Here is a 24,667-nt window from a genome sequence, read left to right as displayed (position 1 = left end):
TGAAATTCCTTTCAAAATTAAAATTTCATGAACTTCTTTCTGCTTGTGTGTTCTAAATTGAGAGCCTCTCGAGAGTTTCCAAAATATGTACTTTCGAGTTTGATTTTACAATCTACATAAATATGTATACACTCCAGTGAACAAACGATCGCTTCTTAACAAAAGTGATAACGAGGCACTTTCGAGTTTCGAAAAAGTTATCCCAGATTAAAAAAGCACATTAACCGAAGGGTTTCCTGTATATTATCCCATCGGATGGTTATAAATTAAATGCGTTTTTAATTAATTAAGACACAGACCAGCGGAAACCCTCGGTGGGTTTAATTACCTAAAATTTCGTCGGAATTACATCCTTTCTGGGTGAAATATGAGCTTGGTTTGAAAACCTAATGAATAACAAAAAAAAATTTGGTCCATCGGGATGTGTCATTTCATCCAATTTATACTGGATTATGTTCCTTGCTTTATTTTGGTTCTGGTCCATTGCTCAATAACACCCACTCAATGCGGATATGTTTCTTGCAAATACATACTTATCAACATGTTCTAAATTGAATACGTATGAGATCATGAGATGAGGGATACTGAGGGAAAAATGAGCATATTAATAATTAATTGGGATGAGGTCAAGAGATGTTTATTTCATATAAAAAAAGATTTTATGCTATCTTTGTATCCTCTTTTTAGTTTAATTTGATCATCAGAATATTTATTGCAATGTCGAATATGCAAGATGTCTAATGGTGAATGCTGCCAAGTAGCCATGGACTGCATCAGCAAATTAGTTAGGGGGAGGTCTCCGCCTCCCCCATTGCCTCCAAAACCTTCAGCCCCATCGCCGGATCTCAGATATCCACCCCAAGTGCCCTACTACCACGAAGGTAGAACCAATTATCAAAATCAGATGCGAGTCATACCTCAACATTTCGCACCTCATCGTGACGAGTTCTACCAGAGTGCTACAGTGGAGAACTTCCTGGATAGTCTACAAATAGTTCCACTAGTTCTCTTCGAAGAGTATAATCCACCCTTGCCGCCACTTCCAACAAAACCTCCGATGTCTCCAGTGCTTCTCAACAGGCCAAGGAGACCTTCTTTGCCTAGGATTTGTGCTGCCGATTCAATCTTCACCAGCTTACAGTCTGCGGAAGTTGAAGGTTCCGGAATGTTTGAAAGAAGGGGCAGTTTTCAGTCGGTCAGTTTTTGAATCTTGCTATATTTTGGTTGGTGTTCCTTTTGCATGGTTTGTATGGTCTTCTAACATGTTTTTTATGCATATCATTTCAATTTTAATCTAAGCGGTAAACTTTAGCCGCTAGTTTAAATCGGAGTTAATTATATAAGTTACAATGGAACGTTGCACCAAGTTTCTTAAAGTTAGCGGTTGCAACCGGAATTATATTCAAACAGTGTCTAGCGTTACTCATGAATCATAAACATAACCACAGTTAATAGTATCATGCAAGTATATATATTTATATATATAGCTTATTACAAAGTTATGTTTATGATTAAGTATGTTTTGTTTTCTTTAAAAACTACTTATATTTCGAAAGACTTTCTCATTGTTGCTTTTAATTGACCCATTTAAAATATTTTTTGTTTGGTTTTTGATGCACATAGCGTTGTTTGATCTAGCACACTTCTCTTCGTTTAGTGTAGCGGAAATAGTGGATTTTGTTACAGAGCAAAATAATTGTTATTCGGTCATTGAGTTCCGTTTGGACATTTGATGAATTGAGCGTGTTCTAGTTTTCGTTTAATTGTAAAAATATTCTATAAACAGGATATATATTATATAATAGATAAACTACTTTCATTAGTAATTAGGATTTTTGTCATAATTTTAAGTTGCGCTTTTAACATCCATTACCATTACAACTAATAACATAGTACAAACAAAATAAAAAAAAAACACTGTATAGTTGCCGAAATTACAAAAGTTACTCATATTTCTTAGTAAATGATGTGCAGCTGTGGACTTTCTCAAAGGCTGGTTTTAAATCAGAATGAATAATGTTTAATTTAGGTCTTTCTAAAATAATGTATTATTGAACATATTTAATTGTAGTATTTTCGGCAGCGGATATAATTAAAATTAAACTTTTTACTGATTAAAATGAATATATATTTTTTATTGTCATTTTATAAATATATCCGTATAAACTTGTATACATAATTCAAATTATATTTCTCGATTCTTCATAATCATACGAATATATTCGATTAGTCTAATATTTCATCACTGACTATTTGTTATTCGAATAATTGAAAATAACGAATATTTGGAAATTATTATTGTAAATTATAGACATATTATTAAATAACATTTTTTCTGCCACAATAAAAAAAATATGTAAAGTTGACGCCTACTTTTATGTATTATTAATTTTCCTCCAAAATATTTATTTTAAAAATATAGTATTTTTAGATTTCTAAAGATCGTCTCGGTCATTTCAGTGTATCTCCGCTTCGTGTGAGTGGCTAAATTATTGTTATTCCAAGTCAGAAGCGGTAGGTGTGAGGTCAAGTTCTGGGTGGAAGTTTTTTTTGAAGTCTGGTAAAAGATCTTGAGATGATACCATCGAGCATTAGAAAAAGTTCCCGATTCTTTGACCAATGCAGATGATTCAGGGCGGAACCATAATTTTTGCTTTTGTCTGATACACATTTTATCAGATATTTTGGCATGTGTAACGGCTAGTTGCAATTATAAAAACTAAGGCAAATTAAAAAGGATTCACTAGTAATGACGTAACGTTAAATTAATACTTGTTTATTTATATTTTACAACGTTTTTTCGGTAAAGTACGGTCTAACGGTTCCAGTGCAATTTGCTTGAAAAAACTGTTAAATCATATGGTTTCTACGTCGATCAAATCCGGATTCTTAGTAAATTTGATAAGCAAATCTATTAGTATTATGGCACTTTAAAACGACTAATTTCAATGCGATAGTGATGTATGGTACTAAAATTATTTAAAAAAATCTGAAAAATAAAGTTTTCATTTGCCAAACTAATAATAAAATAACTAATAATTAGTTTTTTTTATAATTTATTAAGTTATGACATAAAGTTTATATTATTTTATTTACGCTTCATGTTAAATTTATTATTTTTTAAGTAGAAAAAATATAATTTTCAGTACTATAAATCGTTACATAAATTGTCGCTGCTACTCTAGTAGTATTATAAAAAATGTTACATGATTTTTTATTATCTAGAAATCTGGCCGCAAGAATCAAGTAGATTTATTTGTGTGAAAGGATATTTTAAGTTAAATATTGCCATTTAATAATGACGTTTATACGATATTTTTACAAGTTTAAGTTACATAATTTTTACTGTCGCGAAAATGCGTGAATAGCTTTTTCACGGACAGATGACAGACGGTGGACAGACAAATCTGTGTCTTTTCTCACTACGCACGGTCTGCCAGACATCCGCGACGAACAGATCCGTCGGACAAATCCGCGCGTGTATGGCTAACTATTACGCGAAAACGCGTGAACCAATTGGATAGTCCTAACAAAAATACTAAATATCCGTAACGATGTTTGCAGATTTAGCATACATAGTCTATAAAAATAATATTTAACTCAAATAAAAGTTTTTAAAATGAGTGAATTTTATCTAAATTAAAATGAAATGGAATTCATGATGCGAGGTGTCCAGAATATTAAGGTCAAAATAAATAAGAAATCATGTATTTTAGTTTTTATTAATATTCATAAAATTTCGATCTCACTTGATTTGAAAAAATATTTTTAAAATAATAAATACTGATTTCTCTTAGTGTACTTCAACCATTCAATAAAGTCGTTGAGTTCGCCCCTAATATTATCAACGCTTTATATCTTAAACTTTGTTATTAAAATTGCGATTTATTTTACATACAAATTTACTATTAAATTGGAAACTTATATTTCACAAATTTAAATTTATTTATTTAAAGAGAAAGATCGCGTCTTAAATCAAATCTTGATTTCTTTTTCTTATGATTCTAAAATAATACTAATAATTGATTTTAATAACATACTATCATAATATGCATTACTTTGTTATTGTATTAACTTCTGCTTTAATTACGTATTAATAAATAATATACGTCAGTAAAATATATTGCACATGTTTCCAATGGTTCCAAAATAATTGATATTCTGGTGGATACAGTTCATCGCAAAATATGTCGAGTATAAAAATCCCCTTGATTTATTTCGCTTTCGTACAGCACACGGTACTGCAAAGTTCAAGACTTCAATTCGAGCAGCGTAAGGACATTGCCGAGAGGGTTTGTAGTTGCTTTTCAGCAAACAAAATCCTGTCGGCGGATTTTCGTGTGATGTTCTTGAGCCGCATGATTCGTATTACGTACGGGTGGTTCGCTTTACGGCGCTATGCAAACATGTGCGAATGCTCTTGTGCGCCGCAGAAGGTCTTGAAAACGTGAAATCTGTACGAGGCTTTTTAGGCTTGAAGTGTCTTTACTCTTCGGGACAATCTAGACGTTTATAAATATTACATTACAGTGGTTCTTATATAATATATTTGGGCTCCATGATCTTTCTTGTCTCACATTCTTGCATTTTTATATAACATAATTTAATATTTTCTCTACTTTTATATCATGGATTATTGTATTCGAAACTATTGTAAATTAAATAATTATATATTAAAAGTAGAGCTTTACTGTTTATTAAAAATATACTATGCACAAATATTATAGAGCTGTTTATACATATACTAAATTTTCAATCAATATAATTCTAATCTTTATAGATTTTGTAATGCATCAGTGTCAGTCTAACATACTATAAAATAAAAATATTATTTTTATTACATACATGTATTCTGAAACCCATGACAAGATAACGACTTAACTCGTGTAGAAGCGAGCACTTTTATTACTCGATGCAAAATATTTGATGTGCTAAGTTGCCGTGTAGCTGCAGACGAACTACTCGAAACTTCGTCTTTGAAACATTTTAGAGAGTTACTATACAATCTCGTTGTATACAGCATTCGGTACGGCGAATGTTTATCTTGACACGTTCAATGAATAAATGTATTATTAGTTGGTTGGAAAGTCGGTTATTTAATCGTCCGCTGAGTGATAATTCTATTTATATTTTTCCGAAGTTTATATACAATTATACGATATAATTGTATTATAACATTTATTTTTTATTTTTATCAATACTTACTGATTTTCTTAAAAGGTGTATGTTTAAGAATACCGTTTCTTTTGACTGATCATTGCACTGTTTCCAGATGTATTTATATTTTTGTGCCTTTTAAATGCAATAAATGTATTATTTATAACAATATGGGATAATCTGCGGCTCGCGAGCCGTATGCGGCTCTTAAAGCTTTCGATACCAGTCTTATTCTTACATTTTTTTACTGCGGATGTTGCTTCAGTGGTGATAAGTTGAACTTAACTCTCTCAAAAAATATGTATAAAATATGGTCAAGAATTATTGAAATGACTTTTTCAGGGTAGAAAGTTTAGATATCATTCGACATTATGACGATATAATCAGTCATCACTGATTGTATTGTCATAATGTCAAATAATAAATTAATATACTACCAAAATAATCCAACGGTGAAAAAAAGGAATTTCAGATCTTTAAATCAAGTGGAACTCGAACTCCGAATTTAAATCTGTTATATAAATCATTGCTTTCAATAAAGCTTACTTCAACAGAAAGCGAACAAATACTTTTTACGGCGATAAAATATTCAACACAAAAATAAGAAATAAGCAATCTGATTCATCGCTAAATGCTTTAATGTTTTTGATATCTTATTTTGCCTTGAATATGCTAAATATTTTTTAATAAATATCTGATAAGATATTGTTTATTCGTTTAAATGAATTGATATATAGCTACTCGTATATACTACAGTTCTCAATTATTTGTAGTTTGCAACTATTCAAATATTAAATAAAAAATGGACGAAGAACTCGAATTATAATTTATTTAACCATTTAGTGCAAAAAATCAAATAGTTTACTGTAAAATATTATTTAATTAAAAATCAAATATTGGTTTATAAAAAATATTTCAATTAATCATTAATTACTTTGCTATTCGTTAAACTTTTTAAATTCTTTAAAATATGCATAGCACAATTCTGTACTAATTACTTAATGCTTAATTTATTATTTTATATACTTTTGATCTAGAACGTCATTTCAGATTTTTCCATTAATTATAATAATTTCCATTATCTGTTTTTGAGATAAGCGTTAAACGATAATAAAAGGTGGGGTTGTTTCGTTTTACAAACGAATTCTGCGAATTTCGGTCATAGTATATACCGCTAACATTCATAAACATAACATTTTAAAATGTTTTTCGAATGTGTAAAAGCACTTTTTTGTGAAGGAGAAGCGTCTCAATGTCTCGCATTTTTGTTGTTTGTTGCTTAAGTATATAATTTGTTTCATTCTAAGATTTTTTCAAATTTTATTCGAGAAGGCATAAAATTCACATAGTACAAAATCGGGCAAATAGTTTGAATAATTGAATATTCAATTGAGAAACTTAACTAATTGAAGCGCAGTATCCAAAAGACGCATATCTTCTGGTGATGTGGCATTTTGCGACTGCGGTATCTAGGATATGATGTATATATAGGGTGCGACTTTGACTGACGTGCCTTCTTAGGACGAGGAGAGCCACTCGTTTTCCATTGGAAGCCCTGAATTTTAATCTCAGGGTCATAGCCATACACCCAACTTTCATCTCCAGTTATAATTTTGACCATGAAGTTTGGATCTGCATCAAGACGATCCTTCAATTCCGTGCAAACTGACACCCGATTTTCCTACTGTTCGTCAGTCAAAAGTCTGGGAACAAATTTTTGCACTCATTCGTCTCATTTCAAATTACTTTGCACGGACCCGTGCAAAGTATTTTAAGCAATAAATCGCTCATATCAATTTTAAACAGTCTTCAGAGTCACCACAATATCGCCATACATTGATTTTAACATTTCATAAGCTTCTTTGGCACTTTTTTTGGCAGCAAACTTAACGTTGTTTGAAATCCACGATGCGCAACAGACACAGTAAATACGACCTAACTCTTCCGGCTCTGAAAGCCGGCTGACAGGTCATAACTTGTTCAAACTTGACACTGACAATCTCAATGGGTTATTATTTCAAAGTTCTTGCTAAAAATTCATTCCATGTTTTTCCTAAATAATTATTAAAAAATAAATAATAGACGTTATTTTTTTCAATGATTCAAATATAAGTCTCGAGTCTCCGTGTATTTTAAAAATCTGAAATTCAGAATCTATAGTCTTGTAAGTAACTGTCAAGTCTAATTTGGTACAAAAGCTTGTAGAACTAGTGCATGATATTTGGAATTATCTAAGCGTGAATTTTTTTGTTTGCTTTTATACCGTTGGCATATTTGACGTTCAGATGCAGGCATTTAAACATGTAGAAAGACATAATCTAATAGTCAAACATATGTTTCGCTGGTCCTTCGAGCTCGATAAGACGACTTTCGCGCGAGATACAAGGTCGCACGCGAATTCCAGCAAGTTAAACATCAATATTCGGTCGAAAATTCACCATGTTTTAGTTGAAAAAAATATATTAGTCAAAAAATATATAGTAGTAAATTTTAAACGCATAAATACTTGCGCTTTACTTTGTCATTTTCTAATTTTAAAAATAGAACTGCGATAGAAAGTACATTTTAAACAAAATAAAGCTGTAACATTACAAATGATATAATTTGTTTCGGTTGATTTCGGTGGTATTTAATACCCATTGCTTTAAAAGTTCACGCCCTCTTTATAAACAGAGCAAAAAACACCCCGTTAAGAATTCCCGTTGCAATTGTCTCCAATTATGAATTCAAAGCGCGCATAGCTATTTCGCTCAGACCCTCAGATTTTTCAAGAGGTTATCGATCGGCCAACGGAAGAGGAAACCCGCAGTAGACGAGTCAAAAACCCTTACGAAAAAGGCTCTTCTTACACACATATATACACGAGTACAGGAAATTTAATGTCGAGCATTTATCAAAAACGTCTAGAACTCCAACGGCGATACTCTTTTTTCACTTTCTTCAATTTCACCGAATGAATATATTAAAACGCCGCCGCAGTCTGCATACAGCTTCCACGATGTTGTTATATCTACTAAGCACGGGGCGAAAAACGCCCCCGGAATATGGGGGCGTACTATGTCTGCGGCATAAACAAAAAGATTTAAATACAAACGCGGCGCGTAAAGCCTTCGAAGAATGTTCTCTATTTGCGTATAAGACTTTGGAACCGATTAAGAGGAAAGTTAACCGGAGCGGCAGCGACGGTTAACTCTTTGAATTGGTTAACGTTAACGTTTGGGCAGGCGTTTAAGTGTGCCTGGTTTATTTTATGATACGAATTTTCGTTCTCGTTGTAATTTTAGGCCTAACAGTAATATTTATATTGTAACAATTTTAGTTCGGGTGTTCCTCTTTAACCTTAACAATCTATTCACAGTGTCATGTGTTATAATAAAATAAAAACCACTCCTCTCTTATCGTGTTTATTTAGATTTCATGTATTATATAATATTAATAGTAACATGAAGTCTAGATTACAGAGGCGATAATGTAAACTTTACATGAAAAATAAATCGCGCGTGCTGAGGTGTGAGCTGGAGCATTATCGTTGTGAATCCGTGATTTTAGAATTACATGTAATTTATAACTACGCTGTTTTAGAAAATATAGTTTCCATTTCTAACGGGGAATGGAACGCTTTGCCGCTGTCGTTTCGACACCGCCATCTCGCCACTAGGTTTCTTTAACAAAAACCTCCCCGTACCTAAATGTAATTCATTGTCAAAAGACCTGAAAATTTTCAAAATCCTACACTTCGTATGCGTAAAACTCCCTTTGATGTATCCCAGCTTTATATTTACACAAAAAACGCTACTCTCCGCTTTTAAGGGCCGAAGACGGCAATTTCGCTAAGGTCGTTTCCCAAAAAATGAAAGGGTACACAGAACCCCTCACTTAGGCATATATAATACTTACTTGTGCGTAGCAATAATTTGTCATATACATTAACGTGTCGTGTAAAATTGTATACTATTTTTGTAGCATATATACATACATATACATATATTTTTCTTAAGTGTGTCTCAAAACTACTTGCACATTGAACAAAAAATACTTGAATATACTGTCTTATAATATACACTTTATTGAGGCGAAATTATCTGCGTTTTTTCTCTCTTAAATATGCAAAAATGTATGTTTTATAAAGTAACTATATTTTTAATGCTATTTAGTAATAGAATATTTTTTGTTTCGATATTTTCAATCCTAAATCAACAATGCCAGTGATGATGAAATAATATCAGATAAGCTATCTTCTGCTTAACGAGTTTCTACTCGGCCATAATGCGACAAAAGCAGTTAAAAACATCTGTAATGCAATATGCAGGAATGCCATTAAATTTACGAAGTGTCAGATGTGGTTCTAAAAATTAGTATTTTGACATTTAATATCTACGTAAGGGGTTGTTAGTGAGGATATTAGGGCTGCCATCAAAGCAGGTCCGAGATTAACAATACAGATGCTAGCACTAAAGCTCAACGTGTCACTTATATTAGTTTATAGACATTATAAATAGTCTGAAGAAAATCTTAAAAGATTATATTACATATATTGCGAGTTACTATGATGGGCGAGAACAGTTTTCTCCTACTGTGATGGAGAAGCTGGCGCAGGGATGATGTCCGTAAAAGATCCTCAGGGGTCTTATGAGTAGCAGTGACAGTATCTGGAGGTCAGTTCCTTTATGATGCGATGATCATGTTCGGGAGTCTCATGCCGTATCTTTGCTTTTCTGTCAGTCGGGCCGAAGGGTTGCAAAACTTACACTGAAGGATCAAAATCAAGCAGCGATCATCCAGCCAATCGTTGCACTCGCTCCTTAGAACAACGAAATATGTATACGCCTTTAGAAAGTGACATTTTCTTGATGGACAATATTGATCTCAAAAATAGTTCGCCGTCCGTATGAAATAACTTCAAGTGTCCGGTCTGGTGCTAAGAAACCTATATAACCAGACGCGTACAGTGAGATGCATTCCTTATTCTACCTACATTTTTTAATTGAAATTACTATTCAGCTATTTCTAAATGTCTCAATTATAGTATTTCGTTAAGATTATGAAAGTGTAAAGAATTATGCAGCTTATGGCTGTACGAATTAGTATGTTTAACCTTTGTTACTTGTGGGACAAACTGTATATTATAGCATGCGCGAAATAGTTCGAAATTCTAGACACTAAGAATGATGAATAGGCGGTACAATTTCTCATAATTTCTCATACATACAACCAAGCAAGTTTGGCAATGAGAGTAAATATTATAACAGCGCCAAACTTTCGAACGGCTTTATAACCCCAAAAGGGACGTTTTTGTCTGTATGTAAACACCTGTGCTCTTATCCTTTGTCATCATTGCCTGAAACCGGTTTTTTATAACGACTTTTTCAACCCATTGGGCTAATCTTTTTTTCACTGTTACTTATTTTAATTATATTTAGCAAGAAAATAACGTCGGTACACGTATTTTTTGGTCGGAATTATAATTATATAATAATCAATAATTTAAATCTTGCAAAAACGATAGAAATTGAAAAACAGTAAGGTCCATATGAGATTCGAACACAAGTAATTTAGGCGATAGTCAGCGATTTATACCACTTTACTTTCGTGCTAGTTATCATTGATATTGTGACGGTCAATCGCCACTCTTTATCAACGGCTGGGCGACAAGATATTTGCGATTTTTATCTAGAGTGGTTGTGGGTAGAGTAGTTCTGAGAGAAACGTAATTATTTTGCCGCTCAGCCGTTGTTTAAGGGTGAAAATTGGCCGCTACTCGCTCCCTTGTCTGTAATTTTCAATAAAAAACACGTAAAGTCCATTTACATTGAAATTGTTTTTGGCTGTAGTTATTTACATCTGTTTTCCAATGATTGATTATCTAACTCTTTAATTGTGTGTTCAAATTACGTCGGGCGGTCACCATTGTGAGGACCTCGGGTTGCCAAAGTATTTCAGACGCAATTTTCTCGTCATAGAGCCGTTGCGGTGTAAATTGGCCGTCAAAATATAAATAAGAACTGATAAAATATACATCTAACAGATTTTCCAGCGTCTAACTAAATATTAAAAATAGACATTTTTAAAAAATAATAATTATTTTTTGCTTCAATATAAATCTTAAATAATATTTAATGGGCTTTTCAAGTTTTTTTAAATTATTGTACAAATTATTAATTAAAATTGCAATCAATATTTATAATTACGATATGATTAATCATTCTAACCCAAAAAGACTGAAAATTATCAGATTAAAACATATTTTACTTATTTTTTGAAATTTTTATGGCTTAAAACTTATTAACTATAAGGTGCGTAGCAAAAACGTGCTTAAATATTTAATAATTGTAACTCTTATGAGATTTTTATTATTGATACTATTGTAGATTTAATTCACTTTTTCAATTATTAAAAAAATACTATATATTAATAAAATTTTCCATAAAATTCCTTTGATACATGATAAGTTAAAATTCTGTGTTAATTAAACTATAGTATTTAAAATGAATTGAACAATTTTATTAAATTTATTAGGTTTTTGTTGATAAAAATACCGTGACATTCTTGCTTTCAAGTGCTTCTGTTCAATGTTCATTATCGGTTGAAATGAAAAAAAAAATTTTTATTAACGCACACCTCCGCTATGTGCGCCGGTGCTGCGGTATCCTACTACAGTCGTTTAATCATCATAAAGGAACAAATTAACAAATACTTTCTTCTTAATATATATATATATATATTTAATGTTAAAGGCCTCCGTTGAACGATACTATTGTAATAGCATTAACTATAAAATAATGCAAGTACTAAGTGAGACTTTTTAAGGACGTTCGAGGTAATACAAAGGCGTAACGTATTAACCGCGTTATATGGGAGTCTATATATTATTATTTCTAAGTTAAAACATTTTAAATTCCCATAGTTTTGAGTGCAAAACTCACCAAAGGTCCAGTTAATTTAGTTATCCCAAAATTAATAATATAAATATATGTTATGGGGTACCCCTAGTATAAAAAATACGTTTTTTTTAATGAAAAGTATTTTTCAATCACAAATTTATTTCATAATATTATTCTACAAAATAATCTCCATCGACAGATACAGTTATAATCCCACATTTGTAAAAAATGACTGGCTGCGAGTTAAAATATTCAGAAAGAAATGTTTTAACTTCACGAACACTATTACATTTTTTATCATATAAATTATGTGGTAGAGACTTAAATAAATGGTAATTTGATTATGCTATATTGGGGAATATGGAAGGTGAGAAACAGTTTTTCATCCGAGAGCATTTATTTTTTCTCGCATAATTCTTGCATTATGAGGCAGGCGCGTCGCCTTGTTCTCGTCGCTTACTGCGTATGGAACCCACATGCCTTCCCAATTTTTTTAAACTTTTTTGAATGCTAGACCATGAATATATCCTGTCTTATGTGTTAACTACCGAATCGATACCTCTGTATTGGCTTAAATTTCTGCAGCTATAATCGATGATTTTTGGTGTCCTACTTCTAGGCTTGTCTTCCAAACAAACTTAACGTTTTTGGTTGCTGTGTTTGCCGATTTTTTTGTGAAATTTATACAGCATACAAGTGCGAAAAACATCTTACTTGGAACGAAATCTTCCATTGAAACATGGGGTGTTTTTTATTGTCGTTATGTTCGTAACACACTCTCCAGATGTTAATCCAAACACCATCAATAGAAAGACATGCGACCCGAACAACAAATAAGTCACAACTGACCGTCAAAGTTATTCATTATAAAAACGTACTTTCTTTTGGGTGCCCCTAATATTTTTAAAATACAATTATTAATGTTAACTGAAGTAAATATGCTTATATAATGTAAGGGTTTCAACCACATAATATTTTTCACTTATTTTACTGTACCTTATGTATAAAAAATATGCACATGTCACTGGAGTCGTTAAAAGTAAAAGCGATTTGTTACCCGATTAAAAAATACAGACTGCGTTTAACAATAGATAAACAATGTTAAGTGGTGTCTATATCTATGTTTTAGGAAAAGGTTACATTTGTGAAATTCTGCGCTTGGTGGGTGTCGAAAAAAAAGCATGTGCCAGACTTAATTAATCTTAAATAAAGTCAATATAGCTAAAAACATTTTTTATAAATATTTGGACAACATTTTTATTCGATAAAGACCATCAACGCGTATCAACCTATTTTTTTATACTTGAATAGTATTATTTTTGTAGCTGCAAAAATCATTAGTATCAACATATACGCTGAAACAAATCGGGATCGACTATATGTTCCGCGTATGGTTTAATTACGTTAAAGCTGTTTACGGCGCAGTAAAAATAGTTTAATGGTTCGAAGCATGGTGGTTTTTATGGCTTTGGAAATGTTAACGATTTTCCTTACAGGATAGTAAAAGCGACGCATTCTTGGCTTCCTGGCTGGATGCACTTTAGATAATGTTATGATGTTTAGCCTTTCAGCTGTCTTGGTTCGACGCATCGTTTCCAATTTGTCGTTTATGTGTTTCGGGATTTAAGTGGTCTTTAAACGGATAAGACTTATGTTTTATCCGTTATATTTAACCGTGTTTTTATAGACATTTATATACATTAGCTAATCACGACTAAATTAATTTGTTATACACTTACCATATATTTTATAACTAGTTATGAGCGCACTGTTCAGATATCATTATATTCAGCAAAATTGTGTTAGTTTTAAGAGATGCTGTATAATTAAAATTAAAAAAAACTTGACTCATCTAGATTCAAATCCAATACTTTTGATTGATAAACAATGTATACCATTTCTTTAAAATGCTTAAAACGAGTAAGACAAACACCTGTTTGATCTCGATCATTAGATCGACACTCATCTTCCCACAGTCTTGGAAAGTTATAAGAAAAGAATTGGAACGATTTTAAAAATACAATAGTGTCGGGAGGCGTTCAAAGCTCCCGGTGATCTAGTTATTTTTATTTCTCAGATTATTGTTGTAACTGTGCATGCGATGTATGCATCTATTATGTCTCGGCTCAGTCGGGAGATATTGGATTCGCTTCTCCGTATTACAGTAGTATTTTATCATAAAAATGTGTCTTCCATTTGTTAGAATTGATAAATCCATTGAGAGCAAATCTAACATGCAAAAATAATATCAACTTAATCTAAACATATAATAATGTTTTATATACACATTTTAAGAAATGTGGTGACTTCGGTGACTGCGGTGCTTCGATATGTTTTAATAATTAATATGCATTGCTCCAGAGTCGGTATTATAAGTATATTAAGGAAGGAATAGCGCAGTCCGTAACGTGTCATGCTTCCACTACACTCTCTGGAAGTTGTCCGAACCGAAGCTACAACTGAAATCGGCCGAAATCTACAACTTCGAGTAAGCGCCCACACTGTCGCAGATTTCATATGCCCGCGCGCTTTGCGGCGTGCATGTCGTTTGGACGGTGGCTGCTGTCACGTACAGCCGGCATATTTGCGCGCGATCGAAAAATGTGCCAAATAATCGCAATTTTTAAATTGTCATATTATTAAAATTACGCTATTGATAATTATCAAAGGTTGTGTGGACACTCACCCATACAATATGAATGAAAACTTTTCGGTCGTAAATATTCAATTTACGCAAATTCTTTGTCGGCTTTTGCAAAATGCCAAAAGGCATAAAAATGATACTTCAGAATACGAACACCACATGTCTGACTATCCTAGAATTTGTCGCCATCGATTCTAAATAAGAATTCGTTATGGTGTGACATTTATATAAACCGATCTGGGAAAATACAAAAGGATATTCGAAACGATTTTTTAACAAAATCAAGTACCACTAATTATTTTTTAAATATTAAATTTTATATGAAAAAAAATATAATAACGATATCTGTTAGAAGAATATACTATCAAAAATATAATTAATCCCTTTTGGTGCCCTAAACTATTCAAAGATGTCAGTAAGAGTCTGTTAAAGTCCCCGATAGGCATGTGATATTATAACTTGACCACGTGACCACGATGCAGCGCTCGTCATGTGTGTTGACCATAGGACGTCTACGCGCATATTGAAATTAAACCGAGTTACTCGTTCTATCTCAGTTTGCGAAAAACCAACCTATCACTCTCGTCACTTAACACGCGAGCGAGCGAAAGGGGAAGTATCTCACCGCTCGCGCTCGAAAGACAGCTCCGACTTCGGTCCGTTTGCTGACAATGTTCGGAAGCGCTCGAAGCTGGCCAAGTCGGCTGAATTACCCCCCCTTTACCTCCCGTTCTCGGTAACCTCGGACAACTTCCGAGAGATTTTAGACCGAACTCGACCGAAGTAACCTAGAAGTAACCCACTATTCTCCGTCCTTGGCCAACTTCTAGAGAGTGTAGTGCAAGGCATAAGCTTGCAGATTCAAGCTCCGGCAGCAGCACTTGAATTTTTATTAAAGAACTCATGTAACATAGCCATCGTCAAAAACCTTGTTTTTGGCAAGCTCATTGAGAACCGAAAGGCTTCTATAAGAAGAGTTGATGACGTGCAAAAGATCCAAATTATGGAATTTAGAGATATTCGACATTGATATTTTTTTTTTATTAAAGTACGGTCCGACGGTTTTAATGCACTTGCTTAGATTATTAATAAATACTGATAATTATTTCGCGACAGCAAAATTCTGATTCTTAATAAATTCGAGAGACACAAATCTTAATGTATGTTTACTTTTGAAGAAGTCCTTTAAAATTATTTCGACGCAAAGATTACCGATGGTTTTGATAATATTAAAAAAATATAATACAAGAGTTATTATATTTTTTAAGAAAATGTAAATCGTGTTTTTTTATTAACAAACTCTTAAATAATTATGATTTCAAGTGAGAAAACTTTTTTGCTCGTTAGAGAAAATGTGTTTTTAGTTATTTTTTTACAATGTTTTTCAGTGTTCTCAATTTATATATTAAAGTAATATTAATACACAAATGGAATGTTGTTGACTACATTAAATATGTATTAACCCAAAAATATAAATAGCATACCTATATTATCTTCAAATAGATCCACAGATATACCCATATGCTGGAAATCTAATCTCAGATATTAGTATTGCCTGTTTTGTAACATTAGCCTCAATCAAAGGTAATTGGTTCGGCTCGATTCATCACATTAGCGGTACATACTACATTTATCAACATCCGAACAACGCTTTTGATAATTTTCCATCAAGCCATTGACCAATGATATTCATCCATTCAAATTATCACGACCCATTGACATTATCTTATTCTGATCGATATCGTGAGCGTGACACATTATTATGATGATGTATTAGTAGTTTGCTTAATACGAACTTTTATTACCTAAATAAATTATATGATAAGGCAAATCGTATTCATGTTAAACTATTTTTTTAACTTTATATTTAGAGCGAATTTCCAAATAAGGTTTCATAAAGTAAAATAGTATTTTCTTGTTTCAAAATTGCTTGGTTTTAACCACATCTTATTTGAGTTTCACTCCATTGATCCTAGTTCTGACTTTTGTGTTAAACCGACTGTTTCTTTATAGATAGTTGTCATTAGATTTCCTCCAATTGTTGGTCTGTATTTTATATACAATATTTATTGCGCCTTTTTAACTTATTTAGTACAACGTGAACAATTCATTCACTTACTTATGTTGTCCTCATTTAATCATTGATAATTTAATAAAGTTTATATGGAATGTGCAAAACAATTTTAGTATTTTGAAGGGTGCCTTATTATAGTCAGGACTGTATATTACGATTCTGGTCGCAACCTCACGGGATCGTTTCTCGTTGCAAACTTGAAAAAATACACGAAAAGGAACCGCCTTTTAAGGCAGTTACAGCCGAGATTGAGATAAGGGACACGAAAATGGCAAGGGCACGTGACGAACATAAATCCGGGATAATGTATGCGTCTATTTATGGTCTCGAATAAACAAACCGGAACGTTAGTTCCGGATCCCGGAAAGAAACACTGATTCCGGACCACCGGATAAACTCACCTTGAAATTTTGCCTTGCTTTGTCACTTTTGACGGTTTACTGAGATTTAATCTGAATATATTTTGATAAAAATATATTTATTAAAACAGTTTTGGAACCTCTGGAATCGGCTTTTTTATTGCGTTCGACTGAAAAAACAAAGCTGACTCACTCTGATTCGAAAATAAACTAATCCGAAAAAAAAACACTCGAGCTGTAATAATTCTTGATGTAATTAAGTATCGTTTTTTAGGTGTTGTAGAAAAAATATAATAAATTAGTTCTCGATGCTCGCTATCGCTCGTGCCGCAGCTGTTGTTCGAGCTGCAAAGTGACATCTATCGATTGAAAGCTTTATTATAAAAGGGTTCACAATTTATTATTACAATAGGAGTATTTGCATATTTTTTTTGCTAATAATTAAATTTGTACGAATATTTTTAAATCGTTTACAACCGCTGCAGTTTTGAAAAAATAAATTACAGCTACATTCAGAGCAGGTAGTATTAAATAGGGCAGAGCAGTTGCACTAAAGATTTGTTAATGAGTAGACGTTGTATTGGGTCTGACTTCACTCTCTCTCTGAGTGCAAGTGTCTCTTTATTTCCTTCCTTTATATATGAATATTTAACATGTGACGATCTTTAATGGATTTCACGAGGCAACAGTACCTTATTGTTCTCGGTAGCGAATATCAAGATTATTGATTCATCGCATCGTTCACACAGATGATACAAAAATCAATCACTATAAACAAACGTTCACATAATTCGATTTCTACGATTAACAAATTATATCACAGAAAAATAATTGTGTATGATATATCAATTAACACTCCAAAATATTTTTTAAAGAATATAAGTTTTATGACCGACTCTAGGAATTACGATTAGAGTGTAATGTTCAATGATAAATTAAAAGAGTGTATTGATCAATGACTTGAGAATGCTTATACATACTATATATTATTAAGTCTTTTATATAAATTAGTTCGCAGGCGTAATGAAACAAGAGTCGTTGTTTTCATGTAAATGCTATAAATCATTCAATGAAATATTGCTGTATTTTGCAAAATACGAGGGAAAGTGTCTGGTTATTAAACATATTTTAGTCAAAATTACAATAATATCTTATATAATAATTCGAAATTATGTAATATTTATGAACTTGTATGTTTAGCATTCTTTAAATTTTAACTGTAATATAATTCATAAACTCGTCATTTCTCGTGCGGTCTTTTAATTAACCTCTAGGTAACTGCAGCTTCCTAGTTTAATGCTAAAGTTATTTAAAAGCGAGTATAGAACAAAATGCTATACAGGCGGCCCTCGACTTTCGCACATAATTGGTTCCTCAAAATGTGTGCGAATGTTGAATGTTCGAAAGTAGAGGGAAGCAAAAAAAAAAATTAAAATTGTGTGTATTTTAAAATATTTATTTATCAAGTAAATATAAGATGTTTAGGAGACGTTTAAAAAACATGTTTAAGTGGGGTTTGCGGGTGCTTCCTTTGAAAAGTTATCAAGAGTTAACTGTTTTCCACTATTCTTTTTCTTTTCTTCATATAGTATTTTATAACATGCTGTGTCTTTATCGATCGCCCTACGCACTTGAGATATTCGGTCTCCATTGGGATCACAATCTTCCATAATATTTAAAAAATTGTCAAGATGCGTGAAGGCTTCATTCATATTTTTCATTGTTAAAGAGTTTTCCAAAATACACCTGTCTCATCAACATTAAATATTTGGCTAGAGGAATATTCTCCATCTTCAATAATTTTGGATAATTAGGAAATAAATTCTTTTGCAGCATCTTTATCCGCATCAGCCGATTCTACAGTAAATTTAATATTATGAAAACAATTACTCATTTTAAAATTGTAAAACCAACCGTTCCTTGCTTGAAAAACCGCGTTAAATTTTTTTTTTAATCTATCCTTCCAATCTTTGTGCAAGCTAAGGGCTTTTGCTTGAATAATTGAAATACTCAGAGGGACATTTTTTTGATGTTGGTCATCGATCCATGATGACAAAGATTTTTCCATTTCATCCATGTTTTTTTTTGCCGTGTTTTTTTTTTTTTGAAACATAATAAAGATTGTGAAAATATATCTTTAATTTCCAAAATTTTGAACGCATTCCTTAATTATATTTTTATTTTGCAAAATTGAACATATCGTAGATCTGTTTGTATCATAAGAACGTCCGATTGAAGCAAAAGATTCACCGCTATCAGAACGTCTAATAATTTCCATTTTTGTCTCGAATCGTGTGAAGTTTATGATTCCTTGATTTTTTTTTAATCAACACTGATTTTTTTCCGTTTCTCACTCATGTTTATAATTTAAAAAAAAAAAATTTAATTTAAAAAAATGTTTTTTTTTAATTGTGCGAAAGTTCAACGTTCGAAAGTCAAGGGCCGCCTGTATGATAATGCACCCATTATAAAGGAGACTGTATTTATAACGTTATATTTATTAAAAATGTGAAAAAATCAAGAAAACGTCATTCCTTAACTTATCAGTTAAAAAACTGCAGCTTCTAGGTTTATTATTGATACGACATAAAATAATTGTTTTTTTTTGAGTAATTTTTACAAATCTATTAAAAGTAAAAACACAATATTTTATTGGCAGTGTTTTCATTTTAATGTGGGGCGATAATCAAACTTTTAACTATATTTTTTGATATCAAAACCCAGATCTGTGTATAACGTATTTAGTTAGTCGCGATTGAAATAATTATTAATAATGGTTTTGAACTTAGCTAAATGTTTTTACAGATTATTTTAGAATACTTTTGTTGTTCATGTATGTTTATTTATATTTATTTTAAAATAATTATATTTGTATTGATAGTTAATTTATATACTTAGGTAATTTAGTATTTTATTCGATTTTATAAAATTAAGGTGATCAGATGTCCTTCCCAAAAATGTTGTCCTTTGACCTTTAACAATTTTTTTTTGAGCTTACTTTTTCAAAAATTTTCGGAGATGGCCTTTGAACAAAATTTTCGAAATGCCCTTTTTATTTTTAGTGTCACCTTAATAAAATACAACAATATTATAATCTCACACATCATAATAAAATATACAGATTTTATAATATAATATTACCAATGTTACGAAGTCCATCTTTTGAATAACAGAAAACTAGTTTCAATGATTTATAAAGATTTGGAAAATCGCCAAAATATTTTTACATTTACGGTCTATTGTCGGTTATTTTATATTATATGCTATTAAGTGTGTTTTTAAATGATTATTTAAGTATATTTTTTATAAATACTAACAAAAATACTGCACGAGTTTGTAAAACATTATTAAGTCATGTTTTTTGTTTTTAACAATTGTGTTATGCAACATTTTTTAAACTTTTCCAAATGTAAAATTTCGACAAATAACTAATATTCTGAATTACAATAAGTTATGTTTATGGTTATTGTAAAAAATAAATAAAATTAGATCAATGTACATTTGTTACCATAACGAAAAAATATTATTGTGCAGACTTCTACTGTACGCGTTTAGTTTGCGTATCGATACATTTTTGCTCATCTCTCGTTTTGGAATTCGTTTATTGTGTTTATATATAGAAACGAGATCGCTTTCAGAGCAGATGCTTTCCTGTTTTCGATGGTCAGTGTTTATATTGTAGAAGATCAGACGCCTTCTATTACATCTGCACACAAAATATTTTTTTAATCGTTAGATGAAAGTCAGAAAGTCTAGATCGATCTATTATATATCGATTCCCTTTCGTTTAAAATTTTGTGGCTATAAGTAATACATCTGCGTCTTTGTAGATGCACGTCCGGTAAAAAAACGTGTATGTGTGCAATAATAATATTTTAGAGGGGTGCTGTACACATCTACCCTGTCGATGTGAACGAATCTGACTACACGTGACCATCTGGCTACAATCAGTTCGCAGGGCAATCGCAGTCTGGACCAGCAGTCGACAACATTTTGATCCGAAAAATAAAGATTTCATTTATACCTGTGCTTGCTTTTGAGTGAGATTGGTTTTGACTTAAATGCACTTTTAAGGTATGTTGCTGTGTGAGAAAATATTTATATCAAAAATTAAGACTCTTCATTAAACAATTTGTTCCGACAATTTTTACATATATTTATGCATGGCCGAATAAAAGTGTTTTATGGCCGTGCGTGAAAAATTACCTAAAGGCTCTTCGGCTGTCACGGCGTGTGGTCGTGCGTCAGCAAGGATTCTGAGGATGTAAACTCTGATAATAAAGCATTTCAATAGTTCGAGGCGTTTAATTCCTTCGAGAGACGGTGGTCCTTCGAGAAGAAAAGACGGCCATCTCCAAAGGGGAAAGGTCGCAACACAATTATTTAAATTTCTTTACAATGTTGTTTTAGTTTTGATTTAAAAAAATGACACCTACTCGTTTTATATTAAAAAAAACAATCAAAAGTGCTTAGCATGTGCCGTACGAGATACCAACTTCTACTTAGCATAATGTCCTTGATTTTTTATATTTTCTCTTTATTTTATACTCTTTGAAACATCTGTATCATTCATAAACCCTTGGTTTGTACAAAGCATCCTCGCCAAAGGCCTTTTCTGAGATTTGCCACATTTTACTTATATTTATTTAATATTTAAACCAAAGTTTAACACTTTTCGATCCGCGGAATTTTGAATGTATTTTTTTCAATATTTTTTACGCCATGAAAATAAGCATACATGTATATATTGCCAACTCTAGATAAAAGTTTAAATCTTTATTACTTATTTTTATGATACAAGCTTAGTGACTTTATTTTTAAACATTTAAAACGCGTGAACGTTCTGAGCGCGACGTTTTGCTTTCACGTAAAAATGCGTGAACGGACCGTAATGTATTGTCAATTATTTTTTTTCATTCCAGTTATTTTTACAATAATACACAAACATACCCAAACTACGCTACCAATATGTGCATTACATATTTCTATATAATATGTTAACACTGTACTAATTAAACGTTTTTATAAATCACTAAACTTCTGAAGTACAATATATAATTTAGTGAAATTTTGATTTCGTAGTTTAAATTTGTTTTCGTAGTTTAGTCTGAATTACACTTAAAATAAAAATATATAAAAGAGAGATAGTTTGCTAGAATCAAAATTAAATGGTAGATATTCATAATTCATCGAAACAAGAAACCGTAAAGGCTACCTTTAATAGTTTTTATCAGGTTTATATCGTTCAAAATAACACCACATAAGTTGTATATGTATTTTTTGTGCAATACACCCTCGACAATATAATATATGATCAATTATATGTACTCTTGAACGATCGTTAGGAATAAATCGAAAAATTACGGAATTAGATATCTACTGCTAATCTACTGAACTCTGTTTACAAGTAAAAAACTTAATTTTACTTGTCCAAAAAACAATGTGTTAAAATACTTTATTTTTATTAATAAATCAGTAAAAAGATTTTGTCATATTTTCCCCAAATAAATCTATCATGTTTTTCTTTTGCCCTTAAGGTTTAAGATTCAATTTTTTATGGATCTTCACTCGATTTAACTAGTATTAAATTTTCGGTTTGGCTATTCTAAGACTCGTATTTTTCAAGTCAAAATTTTTATTGCACGGGTATAAGCGGCTAGAATAAATATGAGATGGTCGAAATTTATAATAAATATTTAGAATTTAAGTTATACTAGTCAGAATTTATATTAAATGGCAAAAAATATTTTGACAGATGGTCAGAATAATTTTTTTTCAGTTGGTAATAGTGTTGTTATTTACGTTACGCTGAAGATTGGTACAACTGGTGATTATTAGATGTCAACACAAAAAGCCAAGCGTGCTCTTCGCCGCCGCTCTGTCGTTATTCCCGTTTCGTTTGTCGTTCTGAATACAATTAAAGAGTTTCGTTGAGAGTTATTCATGGGGTGTTCACTGTTCTGGCCAACGCTCGCTCGCATCTAGATTGTGCAACAGTTTAGGTGCGAGTGAAATGTTTTATAAAAAAATTCTAAAATATATAATTTATATTTATGTTGTATTTTTTATAATTCACATGTCCAATATTTTTTTTCTGGCCGTATGCTATTTTTATTGTAACCATTTGATATTTATTCTGACTTACAGCTATTATGAATTAGAGCTATTTAAGTGAATTCTTAAAATATTGTGTATTAATAAATGTTCTTATTAATGAGATATAATTTCATTGAATAAAGATAACTGTGATTAATTATTTTGTTAGCCTTGGCGGAGTTTTTATTTTGACACACACTCCTTATCTGTACTTCTTTCCAGTATGCTTTAAATTAAAAATGCTCCTTATTAGCTCAAGAGGCGTAGGTTGAAAGCGCCTCGAAAAGTCTAGCGCGCTAATTTAGCTTCGTCGCACAAAACCTCATATATTCAAGCATATTTCTTCTTCTAGAAAATGGTTTTTATTTTAATTAAAAAATATATTCCTGGAACGCGCCATATTAGCTCAAGGGTCGTTGGTTTGCGCGAGCTTCGCTCTGGAGCGTGCCGCATCTATTTCTATCTCCCCATCAGTGGCGTGTGTGCGTGTGTAGGGTCGGCTCAGTGTTGCTCCTCACTTTAGTCCTTAATCGACGTCTTTCTCACGCCATTTAGAGTGACTGTAGAATATGCCGAACTAGTTGAACATTTACGATACGTAGGCGTGTGCGTCCAAAATGAGAGAGATTGGGCGTGGAGGGGCCCTCGTGGCCGCAGCTGTGGCACAGTTAGAAAACAAGACTCACACAAGACTCGCCAAGAAGTCGGCACCTCAAAAAACAACCAACGGAAGCACTCCTATGACTTCCAAGGCAAAATCGTTAGAAACGCAAGAAAAACCTACCCCAAGCACTGCCGCGCAAACCTCTAGAACTCAGGAAAAATACAGTTATAGAGATGCGGGAAACGATTCTTCCAGCTCAGACAACGAAGACTATCGAAGAAAGTGCGTCGGGAAAACAGATAAAGACTCTGTCTCGGTCAAGTCTAGCGAGAGAGAGACATCGGAAGCGGACGATCTCTCCTCCACTGAAGAATCGGAAGAATCCGGCAGCGAGGATAGGACTCAAGATTCAGTATTAGAAAGGATCACCGAAGAAGGACAGAGCACCGTAGCCACGAATACTTCGCACACTTCGCCGGATCGAGGTTTTTATCCCATTTTTGATACCATTAGCGTAATCTTACGGCGACGCCCAGTAAATTCTATCCATTCAACTCGCGCGCGAAATTCTCTTGGACGCTTGCCCAGTCCTATGACGCAAAAATAGATCTAGTGTCTATTTTGAACAGTTTGACAACCCTTACAGTTAGTCACATCTGATAAGATGCAGTAGCGAGTGCACATTTTACGCAATGTCTGACGAGGAAGATTTGTGTTGTTCTGACGATGAAGAAGTGGAGTATTGCATGTCCGTGGCCGGTCTGCACCCAGCCGTCCGGTCTTATATGTATACGTCAGTGGGTCAGTAGTCATTCTATGTCCGATAATAGTATGGTTTTGATATTGATGAGG

The 24,667-nt window shown here is 32.3% G+C and overlaps 1 protein-coding gene across 17 annotated transcripts in view; it reads left to right on the top strand.

The window, feature by feature from the left end:
• The window catches only part of Liprin-beta (liprin-beta 1), a 118,725-nt gene that overhangs the window by 79,766 nt on the left and 14,292 nt on the right, over positions 1 to 24,667 (top strand). For 4 of the 17 annotated variants that reach the window (XM_088190061.1, XM_088190059.1, XM_088190060.1 and 1 more), the window contains exon 1: positions 22,692 to 24,300. The exons of 7 other annotated variants lie outside the window; for them this stretch is intronic. In XM_088190061.1, coding sequence (XP_088046187.1) covers positions 23,829 to 24,300 — 472 coding nt within the window. In that variant the 5' untranslated portion in view covers positions 22,692 to 23,828. Of the gene's footprint in view, positions 1 to 687; positions 1,196 to 22,691; positions 24,301 to 24,406; positions 24,617 to 24,667 lie in introns of those variants that run through there. 6 more of the 17 variants (XM_088190070.1, XM_088190071.1, XM_088190065.1 and 3 more) reach the window with 5 other exon arrangements.

This window comes from Plectrocnemia conspersa, unplaced genomic scaffold (assembly GCF_051122295.1).
Source record: "Plectrocnemia conspersa isolate PC_06_02 unplaced genomic scaffold, ASM5112229v1 ptg000008l, whole genome shotgun sequence".
In the NCBI taxonomy this organism is placed as follows: domain Eukaryota; kingdom Metazoa; phylum Arthropoda; class Insecta; order Trichoptera; family Polycentropodidae; genus Plectrocnemia; species Plectrocnemia conspersa.
Note: the sequence above shows the minus strand (reverse complement) of the source record. Positions and strands in the feature narration are given on the sequence as shown.